The 17,370-nt window shown below is 49.1% G+C and overlaps 1 protein-coding gene across 2 annotated transcripts in view; it reads left to right on the forward strand.

The window, feature by feature from the left end:
• The window catches only part of LOC127033027 (chromatin remodeling regulator CECR2), a 139,414-nt gene that overhangs the window by 93,096 nt on the left and 28,948 nt on the right, over window positions 1–17,370 (forward strand). For both annotated transcript variants that reach the window (XM_050920805.1, XM_050920815.1), the window contains exons 7-9: window positions 6,176–6,345; window positions 6,880–6,957; window positions 15,614–15,770. In XM_050920805.1, coding sequence (XP_050776762.1) covers window positions 6,176–6,345; window positions 6,880–6,957; window positions 15,614–15,770 — 405 coding nt within the window. The remainder of the gene's footprint in view (window positions 1–6,175; window positions 6,346–6,879; window positions 6,958–15,613; window positions 15,771–17,370) is intronic.

Here is a 17,370-nt window from a genome sequence, read left to right on the forward strand (position 1 = left end):
AGGAGAGCAGCCTGCTGGACCACCAATGGACGTTGAGGCTCCTGCAGTACCGGCATTGTCCTCGTCATCGCCAGATGAGGCTATCACGGGGCCCCCTCACCCAGTTCCTTAGGATGATGCTAAGGCGCACCAGGAACTATTGAAGAGGGTCGCATCTAACCTGAGGCTCCAGGCCAAGAAGTTGAGGGAGGCTTTGGACTCCTTGTTTGATGTCCTTTGCGCCTCGGCATCTGCCAGGGTGGCTTTACCCCTTCGTGAGGGGGTATCAAAGATTACCACTGGCTTGTGGCAAACGCCCTCCTCAGCCCCATCTCCAAAAGGGCCGAGCACAAGTACTTTGTGCCAACAAAAGGGTATGAGAACCTATATTTTCACCTGGCCCCCAATTTCCTGGTGGTTGAGGCAGTTAGCCACAGAGAGAAGCAAGGCCAACACAGGGCTACCCCCAAGAACAAAGACTCAAGGAGGCTGGATCTTTTTGGACGTAAGGTTTATTCATCTTCCAGCCTGCAGTTGAGAGTGGCCAACCACCAGGCCCTCCTTGGCCACTATGATTACAACATGTTGCAGGCCATGGCCAACTTCGAGGCTTCGCTCCCCAAAGGGTCCAGGAAGGACTTCTGGGTGATCCTTGAGGGGGGCATGATGGCGGCCAGAGCAGTCCTCCAAGCAGCTTCAGACGCGGTGGACTCTGCAGCCCGCACCATGTCTTCCGCCATCTCCATGTGGCAAGCTTCCTGGCTGCTCCCCTCAGGCTTGTCCACCAAGGCTCAGCAGTCGATGCAGGACCTTCCCTTCCAAGGCTAGGCCCTGTTTGCAGAACAGACTGATACCAAACTCCACAGTTTAAAGGACTCCCCTACCACCCTGAAAATGCATGGGCTGTATGTCCCAGGCCCGGCACATAAGCGGGTTCAAACCACAACAGCCTCAGAGACAAGGGAGCCAGCCTCAGCAGGACCCGCCTCACAAGAAATCCAAGGGCTACAAGCGCCGCCTGAGCCACCCTCCTCCACCCCTTGCTCAGTTCAGCTCTACCTGGAATAAGCAAGGGGCCAGGCTACCGTTTTGAGGGTGCACCCAAGGGCTACCTACCAGACTGTTCCCTGGATCCATCTTCCCTGTTTTTTTCCAACCGCCTTTCCTTTTTCCTCCCTGCATGGACCACTATAACCTTGGACCACTGGGTCCTGAACACAGTGGCACAGGGCTATACTCTCCAATTTCTTTCTACCGCCCCCCCCCCACCACCTTTCCCTGTCCCTCTTCAGGGACCCTTCTCACGAGAGTCTCCTCATGCAGGAGATTCAAGGGTTGCTACATCTGGGGGCGGTGGAGGAAGTCCCTCTGCAGTACAGGAACAGGGGAGTTTATTCCCAATATTTTTTAATCCCAAAGGCCAAGAGCAGTCTACATCCCATCCTGGATCTGCAAGACTTCAGGTACCTAAAGAAGCTGAAGTTCCGCATGGTCCTCCCTGCCTCTCTCATCCCCTCCCTGGATCTGGGAGACTGGTATGCTGCCCTCGACCTAAAGGACACATACTTCCACGTAGCAATCTTCCAAGGACACAGACGTTTTCTCCAATTCACGGTGGGACCTGGCTGCTACCAATTTACGATCCTCCCATTTTGACCTGGCGACAGCACCGAGGGTGTTTACCAAGTGCATGTCGGTGGTGGCAGCTTACATCAGACGCCAGGAGATTCCACTGCTGTAGTCCGGAGCCCAACAGCTCTGCCTTCCTCTTGAGTAGTTCCAAATCCCTGACAAGGTCATTCAGTTCACCTTGTGTTAGGAGGTGTGGTTCAGGGGAGGAGGACAGGAGAAAATGTGGGTCCTGTGACATTGATGGTTCAGGACCAGAAGTTTCATCTTCTTCCTCTTCCTCATCTGGCTCAAGTGAGAATGATTCTGGTGCATCAGGAATCGGCAGTCCTTCTCCGTGGGGTACTGGGCGTATAGCTGATGGAATGTTTGGATAATGCACAGTCCACTTTTTCTTCTTTGAGACACCTTTCCCAACTGGAGGCACCATGCAGAAGCAACAATTGCTGGTATGATCTGTTGGCTCTCTCCAAATCATTGGCACTGCAAAAGGCATAGATTTCTTTTTCCTGTTCAACCACTGGCGAAGATTTGTTGCACAAATGTTGCAGCATATGTGTGGGACCCACCTCTTGTCCTGATCTCCAATTTTGCAGCCAAAATAAAGGTGATAGGCTTTCTTAACCATAGTGGTTATACTGCGCTTTTGTGATGCAAAAGTCACTTCACCACAAACGTAGCAGAAGCTCTCTGCACTGTTCACACACGTACGAGGCATCTCTGCTCACTTTGGCTAAACAGAAATGTGTCCCTTTGCAAAATCAAACACTGACAAATAAGAGAGCACGACACTGTATGATTTCTAGAGCTGATATAGGGCAATTTGTTGAGCAGAGTGATGTAAGCTTCGTTATGATTGCATCATCCATGACTTCTAGGAATAACATGATGCAATTCATATCATGTATGATGCAATACCAGCTTCAGATTGCATCATTCATTGTTTTGCCTAAAAAGCAAGTACTGTCCAAACCCAGTCATAGATTTATTCATAGATCCAGTCAAAGATGTATTTTAGTCATTTCTGGTTTAAATTGAGATCCCTTCCCTTTATAATTCACTTATCCTCCGCCATTCCCAAGTCAAGGGTCGTATATACTGACCCAATAGTATATCTTGAAAACTAGAGCCAATCAACAATTTTAAGCATCATTTTCGTTCTCAGTGACCCAGAATTAGTAAAGTTGGACTACATTTATTTCAGAAGCATTTTGGCTGTAGAGCAGTGTATTCTATGATTATATAAGTCTATGATCTACCCGTACCTTGGCGACTGGCTGGTCAAGGGTAGCTCCAGATCTCAGGTCCAAAAGGATGTTGGGGTGCTGCAAGCCACGTGCCACTCCCTGGGCCTACTGGTGAATGACACAAAGTCTACGTTAGTTCTAGTGCAAAAGATAGAATTTATTGGGGCGGTGCTCAACTCGACCTGCGCCAGAGCGTTCCTGCCTCTAGAAAGGTTTCAGACATTGACAGACCTTATCACGGAGGTATCTGTGTTCCCCCTGACTACAGCCAGCGTCTGCTTGCATCTGCTGGGCCACATGGCAGCTTGCACATATGTTGTCCACCATGCCAGGCTCTGGATGCAACCTCTGAAGCAATGACTGGCAACAGTCTATTCCCAGTCCAGGGATCACCTGGAAAAGATCGTTACCATTTCCCCCAACAGTATTCATCTCACTGCAGTGGTGGACTGATTGTGCGATGGTCCTAGAGGGAGTTCTGTTCAACAACCCCGCTCGCTCCATTGAGTTGGTGTCGGACACCTCGGATCTCTGTTAGGGTGCGCACCTCGGAGATCTCCAGACCCAGGGTATGTGATCCCCGGAGGAGATGGTGGTACACATAAATGTCAAAGATGCGGCGTCTTCCCACCTCACCTGTTGCACAAGGTAGTGAGAGTCCTGACGAACAACACAGCCTCAATGTTCAACATCAACAGGCAAAGGGGAGCGCGCTCATCAGCTTTCTGCCAAGAGACTCTCCATCCACCACAAGGTCCACCTGGAAGCTTGTCACCTCCCCTGGCATCAAGAACACGCTAGTGGATCACCTGAGCAGGGCCTCTCCTTTCACCACAAGTGGTCGTTCAACCTGGAGGTAACCCACATGATCTTCCAGACCAGAAGTAGGGAACTTCCCAAGTGGACCTGTTTGCTACCAGGCAAAACAGAAAATGTCATCAATTTTGGTCTTGGCAAGGACTCCCTCTCCGATGCCTTCCTCCTATCATGGTTGGGGAACCTGATGTATCCGTTCACCCCGTTCCCACTCGTCGCCAAGGTCCTGGTAAAGATCGAGAGACAGGGCAGAGGTTATCGTGATCGCCCCAGTGTGGCCTCGCCAGCACTGGTTCAGCATGCTCATGAACCTGACAGCAGCCCCTCCCTGTTCCCTGCCCAACTGACCGCGGTCGGCTCGTGCAGTCCAACCTCATGTCCCTCCACATCTCGGCATGGATGCTGCATGGGTGAACCCAGAGGAGTGGACAGGTCTACCTGGGAAGTAGGAAGCCCTCAACCAGACTGACTTATCTGGCCAAGTGGAGGAGGTTTTCCTGCTGGCCATCCAAGCGTGGCATCTCTCCTTCGCTTTCTTCCATACAGGCTGTCCTGGACTACCCTGCTCCATTTGAGGAATCAGGGCCTGGAATACTCTTCCATTAAGATGCATCTTGCGGCCATCTCCGCTTTTCATCCGTCAATCCAAGGACAGACGGTGTTTTCCCATGACATGACAGTCAGATTCTTGAGAGGGCCCGAGAGATTCTTCCCGCAGGTACAGGCTCCTGTCCTGCAGTAGGATCTTAACTTGGTCCTCTCTAGGCTCACTGGCCCATCCTTTGAGCTGCTGGATTCCTGCTTCTTTTCCCATCTGTTGTCATGGAAGGTTGCTTTCCTAGTGGTGGTGACATTAGCGAGACGAGTCTCTGAGATTAAAGCCTTGACCTCAGAACTACTGTACATGGTCTTCTACAAAGACAAGGTTCAGCTGCGGCCCCACCCAGCCTTCCTGCCGAAGTTGGTGTCTACCTTCCATATGAACCAGGACATCTTCCTCCCAGTGTTCTGTCCCAAACCGCCCAAGACCAGTGAGGAGAGGCATCTTGGCTCCTTGGGTGTCCGGATGGCCATGGCTTTTTACTTAGAATGTACCAAGCCTTTCTGTAAATCAACTCAGCTCTTTGTCACTGCAGCGGTTAGGATGAAGGGCCTTCCGGTGTCTTCGCAGAGGTTTTCCAATTGGATTACCTCGTGCATAAGGACCTATTACGACCTGGTGGGGGTTCTGCTGCCACCGATTGTCAGCGCCCACTCGCAGGCATCTTCGGCGGCCTTCCTGGTGCACATCCCTATCCAGGACATTTGTAGAGCCACAACGTGATCCTCTGTCCACACGTTTACCTCTCATTATGCCATCACTCAGCAGGCCAGGAACGACGCTGGGTTCGGCAGAGCTGTGTTGCTTTGGAGTCACCTAATGTGGAATGGACATGAGCAAACACTCAAAGAAGAAAAGACAATTACCTTTTCCATAACTGGTGTTCTTCGAGATGTATTGCTCATGTTCATTCCACAACCTGCCCTCCTTCCCCACTGTCGGAGTTTCTGGCAAGAAGGAACCGAGGGTAGGGGGAGCTGGCGGCGCCCCTTATACCATGTGACGAAGGCACCACTCCAGAGGGCGCCAGAGCTGGTCCGCTACGGATACTGCTAAGGGAATAACTTACGGCACCAGTGCACATGGTGCGCGCACACACCTAATACGGAATGGGAATGAGCAACATGTCTCGAAGAACACCAGTTATGGAAAAGGCAACTGTTTTTTCTACCACGATACAGGCAACTCTGGCTTTGTCTTTTCTCTGCCCTTCCTCAGAGTTCAGCTTCCCTCTGGACTGCTGCAGCTCCACACTCAAATTCAAGAGAGAATTTCCAAAGCTGAAACTACATAAATAGAAATGTGGTAGGTTTATAGGATGGATGTTTTCTGCTAGTTTGGATAGTTTCAGCTTTAGAAGTTATCTCCTGGGTCAGAGCACCATGCTGCAGCAATCCAGCAGAGGGAGTCTGAGCAGATGTAACCCATTAGAAGCGTCCAGACCCAGTTGATGCCTTCCATTATGAAAAATAAATGACAGCTAAGGAAACTAATTCTTCCTTCCCCCACTTGCCTTTTCCTCCTCTTGGCTGCTGGATAGACATGGGTGTGTTTTTAGACTGGGTTAGGTTAATAATGACATTTCACCCAAAGTATTCCAGGTGCTGCCGTTGTTTTATTTCCCACCCCCCGTGTACAGTGCCCTGTAGTGTGTGTTACTGGCACTAGGGGCAATACAGTGCTCTTGAGAGAGCTTGGAATGAAGCCATAGCTATGCAGGTCTTCTCGTTACATACGTGAACGATTCTTCTTGCTTTTCCTAGACCACAACCCATGTCACCTGGAAGCGTGTACACTGTCAACATCTTTCTTTCTTCCCAAGTTCTGGAGGGGAGGGCATGGGTTGGAGGAAAGCCACCAACAATCATCATTGCAGAGCTAATATCTCTTTATGTTCCTGAAGGGTCCCAGGGACCAGGCCGTGGGACATGGTGGCTGCTGTGTCAGACAGAAGAGGAATGGAGACAAGTCACAGAGAGCTTCAGAGAGAGAACCTCCCTAAGAGAAAGGCAGCTCTACAAACTCCTGAGTGAAGACTTCCTGCCTGAGATTTGCAACATGATTGCCCAGAAGGTATGTGTGAGCACATAGGGCTGGGGAGAGTCAGCCTGCTTATCTCTGTGTGGTGCTGTTGTTGAGTGCAGGGATGCTGGATGGCAGGGAGAGTGCTAAATCCAGCCAGCCATCAAACGCTCCTGGGAATAGGGAAGGATGTTTTATCTGTTGCAGTAGAGACACTTTGAGCAGTACAGGATCCCTAAACACTTTCTAGGTACCATGTAAACAGAGGCTACTAGGCTTTGTTTGCAGGGAATGGGATTTTTGGTGATGGAGTGGTGATTAGAGGTGGATAGCTAGACTCTGAAGAATGCTGCTGATCAGATAACTGTTTTAAGATGAGACAAATTTGGAGTAAACTTCCTGAGAACATGCCTCTGAAATCAACTCCATAGCCAGTCTGGCCTTTGGAGAGGTCTGTATTACGCTACTCTTGTAAAGATAATAGTAGTTTCTTGGTCACACCTAATACAAAAATTCCCCCACGAACATCAGTGGTGTGCCCCAATCACATCATCTCCTTCTCTCCCTTTCTCTACCCCCATTTAGGAGAAGCGTCTGCAGCGCACAGAGTTTTCACCCAGGTGGATGTCTGACCGTCAGCCAATTAAACCAATCCAGCAGGAGGTGAGAAAGTTTGAAAATGGTTGCAAGCAAATACCTCAGGAGAAAAATAACCCAAATCATAGCTATGCAGGGGGAAGGGAAATTTAAAAAGCATTAATGCTGAAAGAGAGCTTGATAGCAGCCGTCAAATTAAAGATGAATATGCAATGGTACCAAAAGAAGCCAATGCAATTATGGGATGCATGCACAGAAGCATCATATCATGAATCAAGGAAGTAACAGCCTTTCTCTCTAACTCAGAGGCAGCTGCACCCGCAGGAATGTGTTCACTTTGAGGAACTTCACTGCTATAGAAATATTGACAAATTGGAGGCTGTTAAGAGAAAATCTAAATAGGACCAGGGATAGAAGGATTGATTTACAAAAGGAAATTACAGAAGTGAAGAATGTATAGCTTAATAAAGGTAAACGTGAGGCTACATATACTTGTCAGGGAGTAAAGACTAAAGGTGGAGATGAATCCTTTCATTTAGTACACGAGGTGTAATGAGGAGAAATAAGATGGAACAGGGAGGGAAAATTTAGGTTGATTGTCCTAGGAAAGCTTGGAGTCAGATCTATTAGGTCATGGAATAATCTCCCAGTGGAGGTGGCAAAAAAACATTACTTGCATGTTTTAAATTTAAACTGGACAAAACATTGGAAAACATCCTGTAGGGAACATCCCACATGAGCCAGGGGGCAGGACTGGATGGATGATTTTTGTCTGTTCTACTTCTAATGCCTGTTAGGGTTGCCAACTTTCTAATTGCACAAAACCAAGCACACTTGCCCTGCCCCTTCCCCAAAGTTCCCTCCCCCCCCCACGTCACCTTCACTCGCTCATTGTCACCGGGCTGGGGCAGGGGGTTGGGGTGTGGGTGGGGGTGAGGGCTCTGCCTGGGGTGTGGGCTCTGGGGTGGGCCAGGGATGAGGGGTTCGGTGTGCAGAAGGAGGCTCCAGGGTGGGGTTGAGGGGTTCAGAGTGTGGGACAGGGTTCCGGGCTGAAGCAGGGGGTTGGGTGTAGGAGGAGGTACAGGCTCTGGGATGGGGGTGTGGGCTCTGGGTTGGGGCAAGGGGTTGGGTCCACGGTGTGTGTGCTTGTGGTGTGAGCTTCAGGAGGGAGTTTGGGTCCAGGAGGGGGCTCAGGGATGGGGGTTGGAGTATGGGAGGGTGTGTGGACTCTGGCCAGGCGGCGCTTACCTCAGGTGGCTTCCGGAAGTGGCTACATGTCCCTTGGCCCCTAGATGGAGGTACAGCCAGGCGGCTCTGCATGTTGACTTCACCTGCAGGTGCTGCCCCCACCGCTCTCATTGGCCATGGTTCCTGGCCAGTGGAGATGTGGAGCCAGCGCTTGGGGTGGGGGGCTGCACACTGAGCCCCCCTAGCAGCGCCTCTGCCTAGGGGCCGCAGGGACCTGCCAGCCCTGCTGTGACACCAACTGAACTAGTAACGCCCAATCAGTGGTTCTGACTGGAGCTGCCGCGGTCCCTTTTCCACTGGGTTCTCTGGTTGAAAACCGGACACCTGGCAACCCTATTTCCTGTGCTACAAAGAAGCTTACCATCCATGAAGTAAGATGACACATTTATACGCAGGCAGCAAAAATCCAAATGTGGGGGCAGGGAAACACATGGAGTCTGAATGGCTGCTAATCAGTAACAAAGGTGCTCCAGGTCCACGAGTGCAGCAGGCTGTTAATTGCTGCCTATGTACCAGTACATTGGTTCCAGTGAGCTCAAGGCTATCCCTCCACTGCTTCTTACTGTGCTTTGGAGTTGGGAGTGCTAGCAGTTACTGTGATAGGGAGTCTCAGGACATTCATATTTGCAGGGAGGGGGAGTCTGTTAGCTGCCCAGCATGACATTGCAGTCATATGTGCCACATGGGAGCCAGGAAAAGTGCCAGAATATCTGGTGAGCAGTTTGCTAAAGGTTGGTTAGGGGCTGCATTGGTAAGATTGAGGCACAAAATGTCATTCCTGCTCAGTGTGGTGTTGTGTACAAGACCCCTTCCTTCTAGCCCCAAGCTCTGGATGCTTCTTAAATCTGAGCTGTAACTGCTCTGTAGGCTTCTGACCCCTCTGGGGATTTCTCAACAGGTGGTTCAGATTAACTCCTCATTAAAAACCTTCTGAGCAGCACCCTCATTAAGGAGAAACTGCGGAAATCCTAGCAGAGAATGTTCAGGGGACGAGGGGAAGGGGCACAAGCTGTGGGAGGCCAAGGGGACCAGTCCTCCATATCCTTATGTTGATTGAGTATCCTGAGATGGTCCATTTCAGAAGCCAACATGAAAGGCAGAACCTAGGGATGGTGATGCTATGTCTCGCAGTGCCCTCTGTAGGAAGGAAGGTGGTGGTTACATTGAAATTGCAGAAAAAATATCCTTGCCAACTACTGGGTTCAGAAAGGTTTACTTCTGTTCCGTGGTGGCATTTCTCATTCCAAACAGGTGTGCAAGGAGGCACCTTCCAACACATGACTTGGCTGCCTGCTTGGGTGTCTGTGGCCTGATTTCCAAGATGAGCACCCATAGCTCTGGCTGACTTCATTGGAAGTTGCACGCACTCAGCCCCTCTGAAAATCAGGTCACTATCGATCTAGAACATCTTAAAATACCCATCCTATATCTGGTGTAATAAGACTTCTTGAGCAGGCCTGGTCAGACTGCCAGAGCCACTGGGAACAAATGTTGTTTTGGGGTGGCTGTATGTTGGAATCGCAGTGCTTGTTGTGTTGGGTTGGTGATTTTCCTGTTTTCCTCTTAACTCACACCGGAATGGCACCAGATCTGCCGTGGGGGGCACCTTTTGGTTTGTTTAAAACTCTTGTATGCTTTATAAACACTGTCTTCTGTCCAAAGGGTGGTGTAAGCCCTGTGGCTGCTGTCTCCACATTGTGGGGAGATACTGAATGTCATAAGAAAGATAAGTGCACTTGGGCTAGCTTTGAAAACGGTCTTTTGGGAATTGCAGGCTAGATGTTTGCCAACACCTCCCTAGAACACATTTACATGCATGACCATAACCATTGTGCATATAAATGTAGAGACTGAGAGAAGAGAGGATCATATTAATAGCTTAGCATCTGCAGAAGTGATGTCTGGTGAGACACACAGATTGGCTTGGATCCACTGTCATGTGAATAAACAAACTGGCTGATGCACCATAAATAAAATCTGCTATGGACTTGCCACTGACGGCTGGTCACCCTTTGTCTTATTGTCCTTGTACATGTTAGCACGCTAATGACATTAGCGCATGCTGATCAGGGAGGCGGTTTGAACCTCCTAGAGGGTAGGGACATGTAAGGCAGGGGTAGGCAACCTATGGCACGCGTGCCGAAAGCGGCACATGAGCTGATTGTCAGGGTATGTCTACACTACGGGATTATTCCGATTTTACATAAACCGGTTTTGTAAAACAGATTGTATAAAGTCGAGTGCACGCGACCACACTAAGCACATTAATTCGGCAGTGTGCGTCCATGTACCGAGGCTAGCATCAATTTCTGGAGCGTTGCACTGTGGGTAGCTATCCCGTAGCCCATCGTTCCCGCAGTCTTCCCCGCCCATTGGAATTCTGGGTTGAGATCCCAATGCATGATGGTGCAAAAACAGTGTTGCGGGTGATTCTGGGTAAATGTCGTCACTCATTCCTTCCTCCGTGAAAGCAACGGCAGACAATCATTTTGCACCCTTTTTCCCTGGATTGCCCTGGCAGACGCCATAGCATGGCAACCATGGAGCCTGTTTTGCCTTTTGTCACTGTCACCATATGTGTACGCTGACAGAGGCGGTACTGCAATGCTACACAGCAGCATTCATTTGCCTTTGCAAGGTAGCAGAGACGGTTACCAGTCGTTCTGCACCGTCTGCTGTGCCATTGTAAACTGGCAATGAGATGACGGTTATCAGTCGTTCTGTCGGCTGCTGTCATGAGTGCTCCTGGGTGGCCTTAGCTGAGATCAGCCGAGGGCGCAAAGACAAAAATGGGAATGACTCCCCGAGTCAATCCCTCCTTTATGGTTTATCTAAAAATAGTCAGTCCTGCCTAGAATATGGGGCAAGTGTACTAGAGACCCAGTGTATCAGAGAACCAGAGAGCACAGCCTCTCCATGTCAGATCCCTCAGAAATGATGAGCTGCATGCCATTCATGGGGGGGTGCCTCTGCAACAACCCCACCTGTTGATTCCCTTCTCCCCCAACCTTTCTGGGCTACCATGGCAGTGTCCCCCATTTGTGTGATGAAGTAATAAAGAATGCAAGAATAAGAAACACTGACTTTTTAGTGAGATAAAATGAGGGGGAGGCAGCCTGCAGCTGCTATGATAGTCCAGGCAGGACATTAAACGGTGGGGGGGGGGCAGGGCCGGCGCTACCATTTAGGTAGCCTAGGCAATCGCCTAGGGTGCCAGAATAAATGGTGGGCTCCGTTTTGCCGGAGGGGGCGGCAGGTGGCTCCGGTGGAGCTGCCACAGTGGTGCATGCGGAGGGTCCGGTGCTCCGCGGCTCCAGTGGAGCTGCCGCAGTCGTGCCTGCGGACAGTCGGCTGCTCGCGCGGCTCCGGTGGACCTCCCGCAGGCATCACTGTGGCAGCTCCACCAGAGTCACGGAGCACCGGACCCTCCGCAGGCACCACTGTGGCAGCTCCACCAGAGCCGCGGGATCAGCGCCTCTGGCAGCGAAATTGCCGTCTGCCTAGGGCGCTCAAACCCCTAGCGCCGGTCCTGGGGGGGGGGGCGGGGGAGAGGAACCCAGCATCCCGCTGCTATGATAGTCCAGGCAGTACAGAATCTTTTCTTTAGACATGAAAGGGCGGGGGCTGATGGAGCTCAGCCCCCAGTTGCTATGATGAGGACGGTTACCAGCCGTTCTGTACCATCTACCGGGAATGACCGGGAGTCATTCCTATTTTTACCCAGGCGCCCCCGGCCGACCTCACCTGAGGCCAGCCAGGAGCACTCACGGGCTGATGATGACAATGGATAGCAGTCATATTGTACCGTCTGCCACCGGGGAGGGGAGGGGAGAGGATGCTGCTATTCATTGCCGCAGCACCACTTCTACCAGCAGCATGCAATAGACATAGGGTGACATATAAAAAAGTCAAGAAACAATTTTTTTCCCTTTTCTTTCATGGGGTGGGGGGGATAAATTGATGACATATACCTTGAAACACCTCGGACAATGTGTTTGACCCTACAGGCACTGGGAGCTCAGCCAAGAATGCAAATGCTTTTCGGAGACTGCGGGGATTGTGAGATAGCTGGAGTCCTCAGTACCCCCTCCCTCCCTCCATGCACGTCCATTTGATTCTTTGGCTTTCCATTACACTTGTCACACAGCACTGTGCTGTGGCCTCTGTCTATCATAGCCTGGAGATTTTTTCAAATGCTTTCTCATTTTATCTTCTGTAACAGAGCTCTGATAGAACAGATTTGTCTCCCCATACAGCGATCAGATCCAGTTATCTCCCGTATGGCCCATGCTGGAGCTCTTTTTGGATTTGGGACTGCATCGCCACCCGTGCTGATCAGAGCTCCACGCTGGGCAAACAGGAAATGAAATTCAGAAGTTCGCGGGGCTTTTCCTGTTTACTTGGCCAGTGCATCCGAGTTTGGATTGCTGTCCAGTGCAGTCACAGTGGTGCACTGTGGGATAAATATATCTTTACAAATATATCAGAGGGATTAATATTAGGGAGGGAGAGGAATTATTTAAGCTTAGTACCAATGTAGACACAAGAACAAATGGGTATAAACTGAACCCTAGGAAGCTTAGACTTGAAATTAGACGAAGGTTTCTAACCATTAGAGGAGTGAAGTTCTGGAACAGCCTTCCAAGGGGAGTAGTGGGGGCAAAAGACATATCTGGCTTTAAGACTAATCTTAATAAATTTATGGAAGGGATGGTATGATGGGATAGCTTAATTTTGGCAATTGATCTTTGATTATCAGCAGGTAAGTATGCCCAGTGGTCTGTGATGGGATGTTAGATGGGATGGGATCTGAGTTACTGCAGAGAATTCTTTCCTGAGTGCTGGCTGGTGAGTCTTGCCCACATGCTCAGGGTTTAGCTGATCGCCATATTTGGGGTCGGGAAGGAATTTTCCTCCAGGGCAGATTGGCAGAGGCCCTGGAGGTTTTTCGCCTTCCTCTGCAGCGTGGGGCATGGGTCACTTGCTGGTGGATTCTCTGCAGCTTGAGGTCTTCAAACCACAATTTGAAGACTTCAATAACTCAGACATAGGTTAGGGGTTTGTTATAGAAGTGGATGGGTAGGATTCTGTGGCCTGCTTTGTGCAGGAGGTCAGACTAGATGATCATATTGATCCCTTCTGACCCTAAAGTCTATGAGACTGCCCGGAGGCCAATACCGTCGATTTGCAGCCACACTAACCTTAATCCGATATGGTAATACCGATTTCAGCGCTACTCCTCTCGTCGGGGAGGAGTACAGAAACCGGTTAAAAGAGCCTTTTATATCGATATAAAGGGCCTCGTTGTGTGGACGGGTGCAGCGTTAAATCGGTTTAACGCTGCTAAAATCAGTTTAAATGCATAGTGTAGACCAGGCTTCAGTGGCACTCACACTGCCCGGGTGCTGGCCACCGGTTTGGGGGGCTGTGCATTTTAATTTAATTGAAGCTTCTTAAACATTTTAAAAACCTTATTTACTTTACATACAACAATAGTTTAGTTATATATTACAGACATAGAAAGAGACCTTCTAAAAACGTTAAAATGTATTACTAACACGCGAAACCTTAAATTAGAGTGAATAAATGAAGACTCGGCACAGCACTTCTAAAGGTTGACGACCCCTGATGTAAGGAGACTAAGAATCTAAAGGTATGGGGCCTAGTTGTGCACACGCTTATGCATGTGAGGAACTTGACTCACATTAGTAGCTCTACTGATATTAGTGGGATTACTGTCACCTCTACATTTATGTATGCTCCTGTTTATAGGATTGGGCCTCTGGTCAGGTCACAAAGCTAATGAGACCTCCAGGTGATTGAGAAAATTAAATTAGAGAGATGTTCATGTTTTGATATGCCAGTGCAGCTCTGAACTTCATACAAAGAGGCATCATCCTGTGGAACAAGGAGCTGATACTCCCTCTCTTTGCTGCTCTGTTGTGACTGCACTTGGAATATTGGGTTCAGTTCTGGGCATCCTGAGACTAGGAGGATGTAGACCCACTGGAGGGGATTCTGAGAAAAACAGCTATAGTGACTGAGGGCTGGAAGGGTTGACTTACAAAGAAACAGATTTAATTTTAGATTGAATATCAAGAGATATTGGCTAATAGTGGGATGCGTAAACCCATGGAATAGTTTCCCTTGGAAAGTGACAGGAGTCTTGTTGCTTGTGATATTACAACTGGGCAAAGATCTTATGCTGTAGGAAGAGTCCTGTAGTGGCTGGGGAAACGGACTACATATTGTAATGGGTCTTTACCATCTCTAATCGCTGAGATTCTGTGCTAATTCCCCTGGGATGCAGGCAGTGAGTCTGGTAGGATTAACTGGGTACTGTAGCCCTTTGGGGATTCTGAATCTTAATAACTGAGACCACTCCATGGGGTAAGGTGAGGCCCAAAGGGTTTACTGCATTCTGGTCAGAACAGAACAGGTGTTTCTGTTTTTTCTTCAGTGTGCACTTTAACATGGGATCCACTGGTAATGGTGTAAAGCACTCCAGGGCCCTGACTGAACAAATCTCTGTAACTATGGTATGAGTCTGCTGGTGGGCAACATGAGGTGAAGAACAATTCCCCCTCAAGTACTGTTGCTGCTAGAGGCAGCGGGTAGGGGATAGTGTGGGGTGATTCTCCAAGGAGCAGTGCTGCAGGACATTGCTAAATAGCATTTCAGGAAAGAAAGAAAAAATGGAGGCACTTACAATATGTCTGGGTTCACTGTACAACCTTTCAAGCCATTTATCAAAGCACCCGCAGGTCCTATTTCGAGGCAGGTGAAACAGTAAAGCAGTAGTGATCAAGGTGCAGGGCTTTTTCTGGGGATTAATGGTGGGCAAGGAAAAGTTGATGGCCTGAGAGGCAGCTGAGGGACCTCATCTGATCATTAATCTTCAGGAAATGCCTTGTGCTAAGTGATTGTTGCTGTTTATACCCTGAGCATGGAGGTGGAGAGCCTATGGGCATATGGGTTATTTCCAAGTATGATAGTTTCCCTTGGTGTGTTCAGGGCATCTGTGCTTTGTAGAACTGTCAGTGGGATGGGAATGTTGATGGATGATCCAGGCATTCGGCTTATAATGAAATCAAGCAAATAAAGTTTTTCCCGTGGTGCCTTTTCCCCGGTGCCATATGTGTGCATGGCACTTCACAGATTAATAAGAGGATGTGGTACCTGCTCTGTGGAATTTACCATCTAGCTGGATCATACACACTAAGTACAACATGCCAGGGATCGAGGGAGAAGGAACTGGGATGGGATAAGAACTGTACACAATGGGAGGAGAATACAGCTCATAGAGTGTAGCCTTTTTGACAGAGAGATTGTATGTGTTTTTGTTTCCGTCACTTATTGTAGTTACATTTTTAAGTCTCCTTCAAAGGACATCTGCAGCTGATCAGATCCGTATAAGCCAGTGCCACCTTACGCTTACACCCGTTACAGTTTCATATGTGGCCCTTTATCCCAGGTGACTCCAAGTGTGCTCAGCAGGATGGAGAAGCAAAGGCGCAGGGAGGAAGAGGAGGAGCGCCAAATCCTTCTGGCAGTGCAGAAGAAGGAGCAGGAACAGCTGCTAAAGGAGGAGAGGAAGAGGGAGATGGAGGAGAAGGTCAAAGCAGTGGAAGGTACCTGTAATTGCTGTGGGAAGTGGAGGTGGGGACATTGAAAGAGCCCCTGATGGGGTTGTTAAACTGAATTGAGATATGTCTTTTGTGCTCCTTCCATGCCACAGACTCCTTCATATACGTCCAAGATAGAATCAGTGATTGTGTTACCTCAGAAGTGGGTTTGTTATTCTCTAACCTCTTCTTGTTTGGCCACCTGTATTCCCTTTTCCTTCTCCCTCCTTGTCCTCTTGTATCCCCTTCAGCTCGGTCTTCCTCCTGCCATCCTGGCTTCATCACTTTCCGTAATTCTGTCCTTTCCTCTTCCCTACTGTTTATGCTCCTCTTGCAGTTCCCTGCCCCTCTTCTGCCTCCACGCCCCTTTTCCACCTCCCAACAGTCAACCTGTCCAGTTGGGTTTTCATTGCCTCTGAGCAGCACTCATTCCATTCTGCCAGAAGCACGTGGACAGACAGAAACATTGCAAGGTGGAACCGCCTTGCAAGGGGGAAGGGTGAGTGCCGCAAGAACAGAGTTTCCACACTGATGTGGGCCATTAAATGGAGATCTCATAATTCAGGGTCCAGACTGGACCAAGGGTTAAAAACTAGGTTGTGCAGGGGACAACTTTAGAAGCTTTTCCAAGTACTAGTTCGTGCTGTCCGCACACTGTTGCCTAACAGATAACTATTTGGGGTTTAAGCAGATGTGAACACCTGTCATCAGAGAGGTGTGCATTGGCACTAGAATGTCACAGGAAAAAGATAGGGTCTGAATGCCCTTCTGCGTTTCAGCTGAGTTACCAGGATTCATTTATTTGTTGTGGTTTGAGTCTATTTGCACTTTATCCAACTCCTCAATCTCCCAGCTGAACAGAAATGACTCTTCCTTCTTCCTGCCCCTCTTCCCACTGCAGTAATTCTGAGCTAAAGGACCAGCAGGAAGTGTGAGCTTGAGAAGGCAGAGGTGGTACAGGGGTGGGGAGGACAGGTTTTTTCTGTGCTTAATGCAGCATTGTCAGGTTTCATTTCACTCTTGCTGTGGGCTGCTGCAACTGGGTGCAGGGTGAGTCAGTCATTTCATCTGGGGACAGAAGTGCCAGATCTGTGGTTCTCACAACAAATGACTGGGTTGCTGCAGTGCCAGGAAGACCGAGAGTGTCCCCAGAAAACCGCTCTGTATGTAAACGTCTGGGGCAGTAAAAGTGCTTGTGAATTGTTTAAGATGATACAGAATTAGTGTAACAAAAAGAAAAACTAAGTACACAAAACCAGTAAACTTTCCAATACAGAATAGTCTGCTAACCAGATGTTTGGTGGTAGGTCAGATATCCAGTAATAGAGTAGCTTTTTCTACCTGCTACCCCTTTAGCCAATTACACAGATGACCTTTATACTTCGTTAGTTGTCAGTCCTAGCTAATCTAATCAAAATCTAGTGCATTAATCATAAATCCATTCAATTCCAGATCTATCACAGACTTCCTTTGTCACTTTGCCAAGTGACATAATTTCCTGTGCTTCAATTCCCCATCTGTAAAATGGGAATAATACTTCTCTACATAAGATGTTGTGAGGATAAATCTGCAAATACATGGGAGATGCTCAGATACTGCTTTGATA

Source organism: Gopherus flavomarginatus, chromosome 1 (assembly GCF_025201925.1).
Source record: "Gopherus flavomarginatus isolate rGopFla2 chromosome 1, rGopFla2.mat.asm, whole genome shotgun sequence".
Classification (NCBI taxonomy): Eukaryota; Metazoa; Chordata; order Testudines; family Testudinidae; genus Gopherus; species Gopherus flavomarginatus.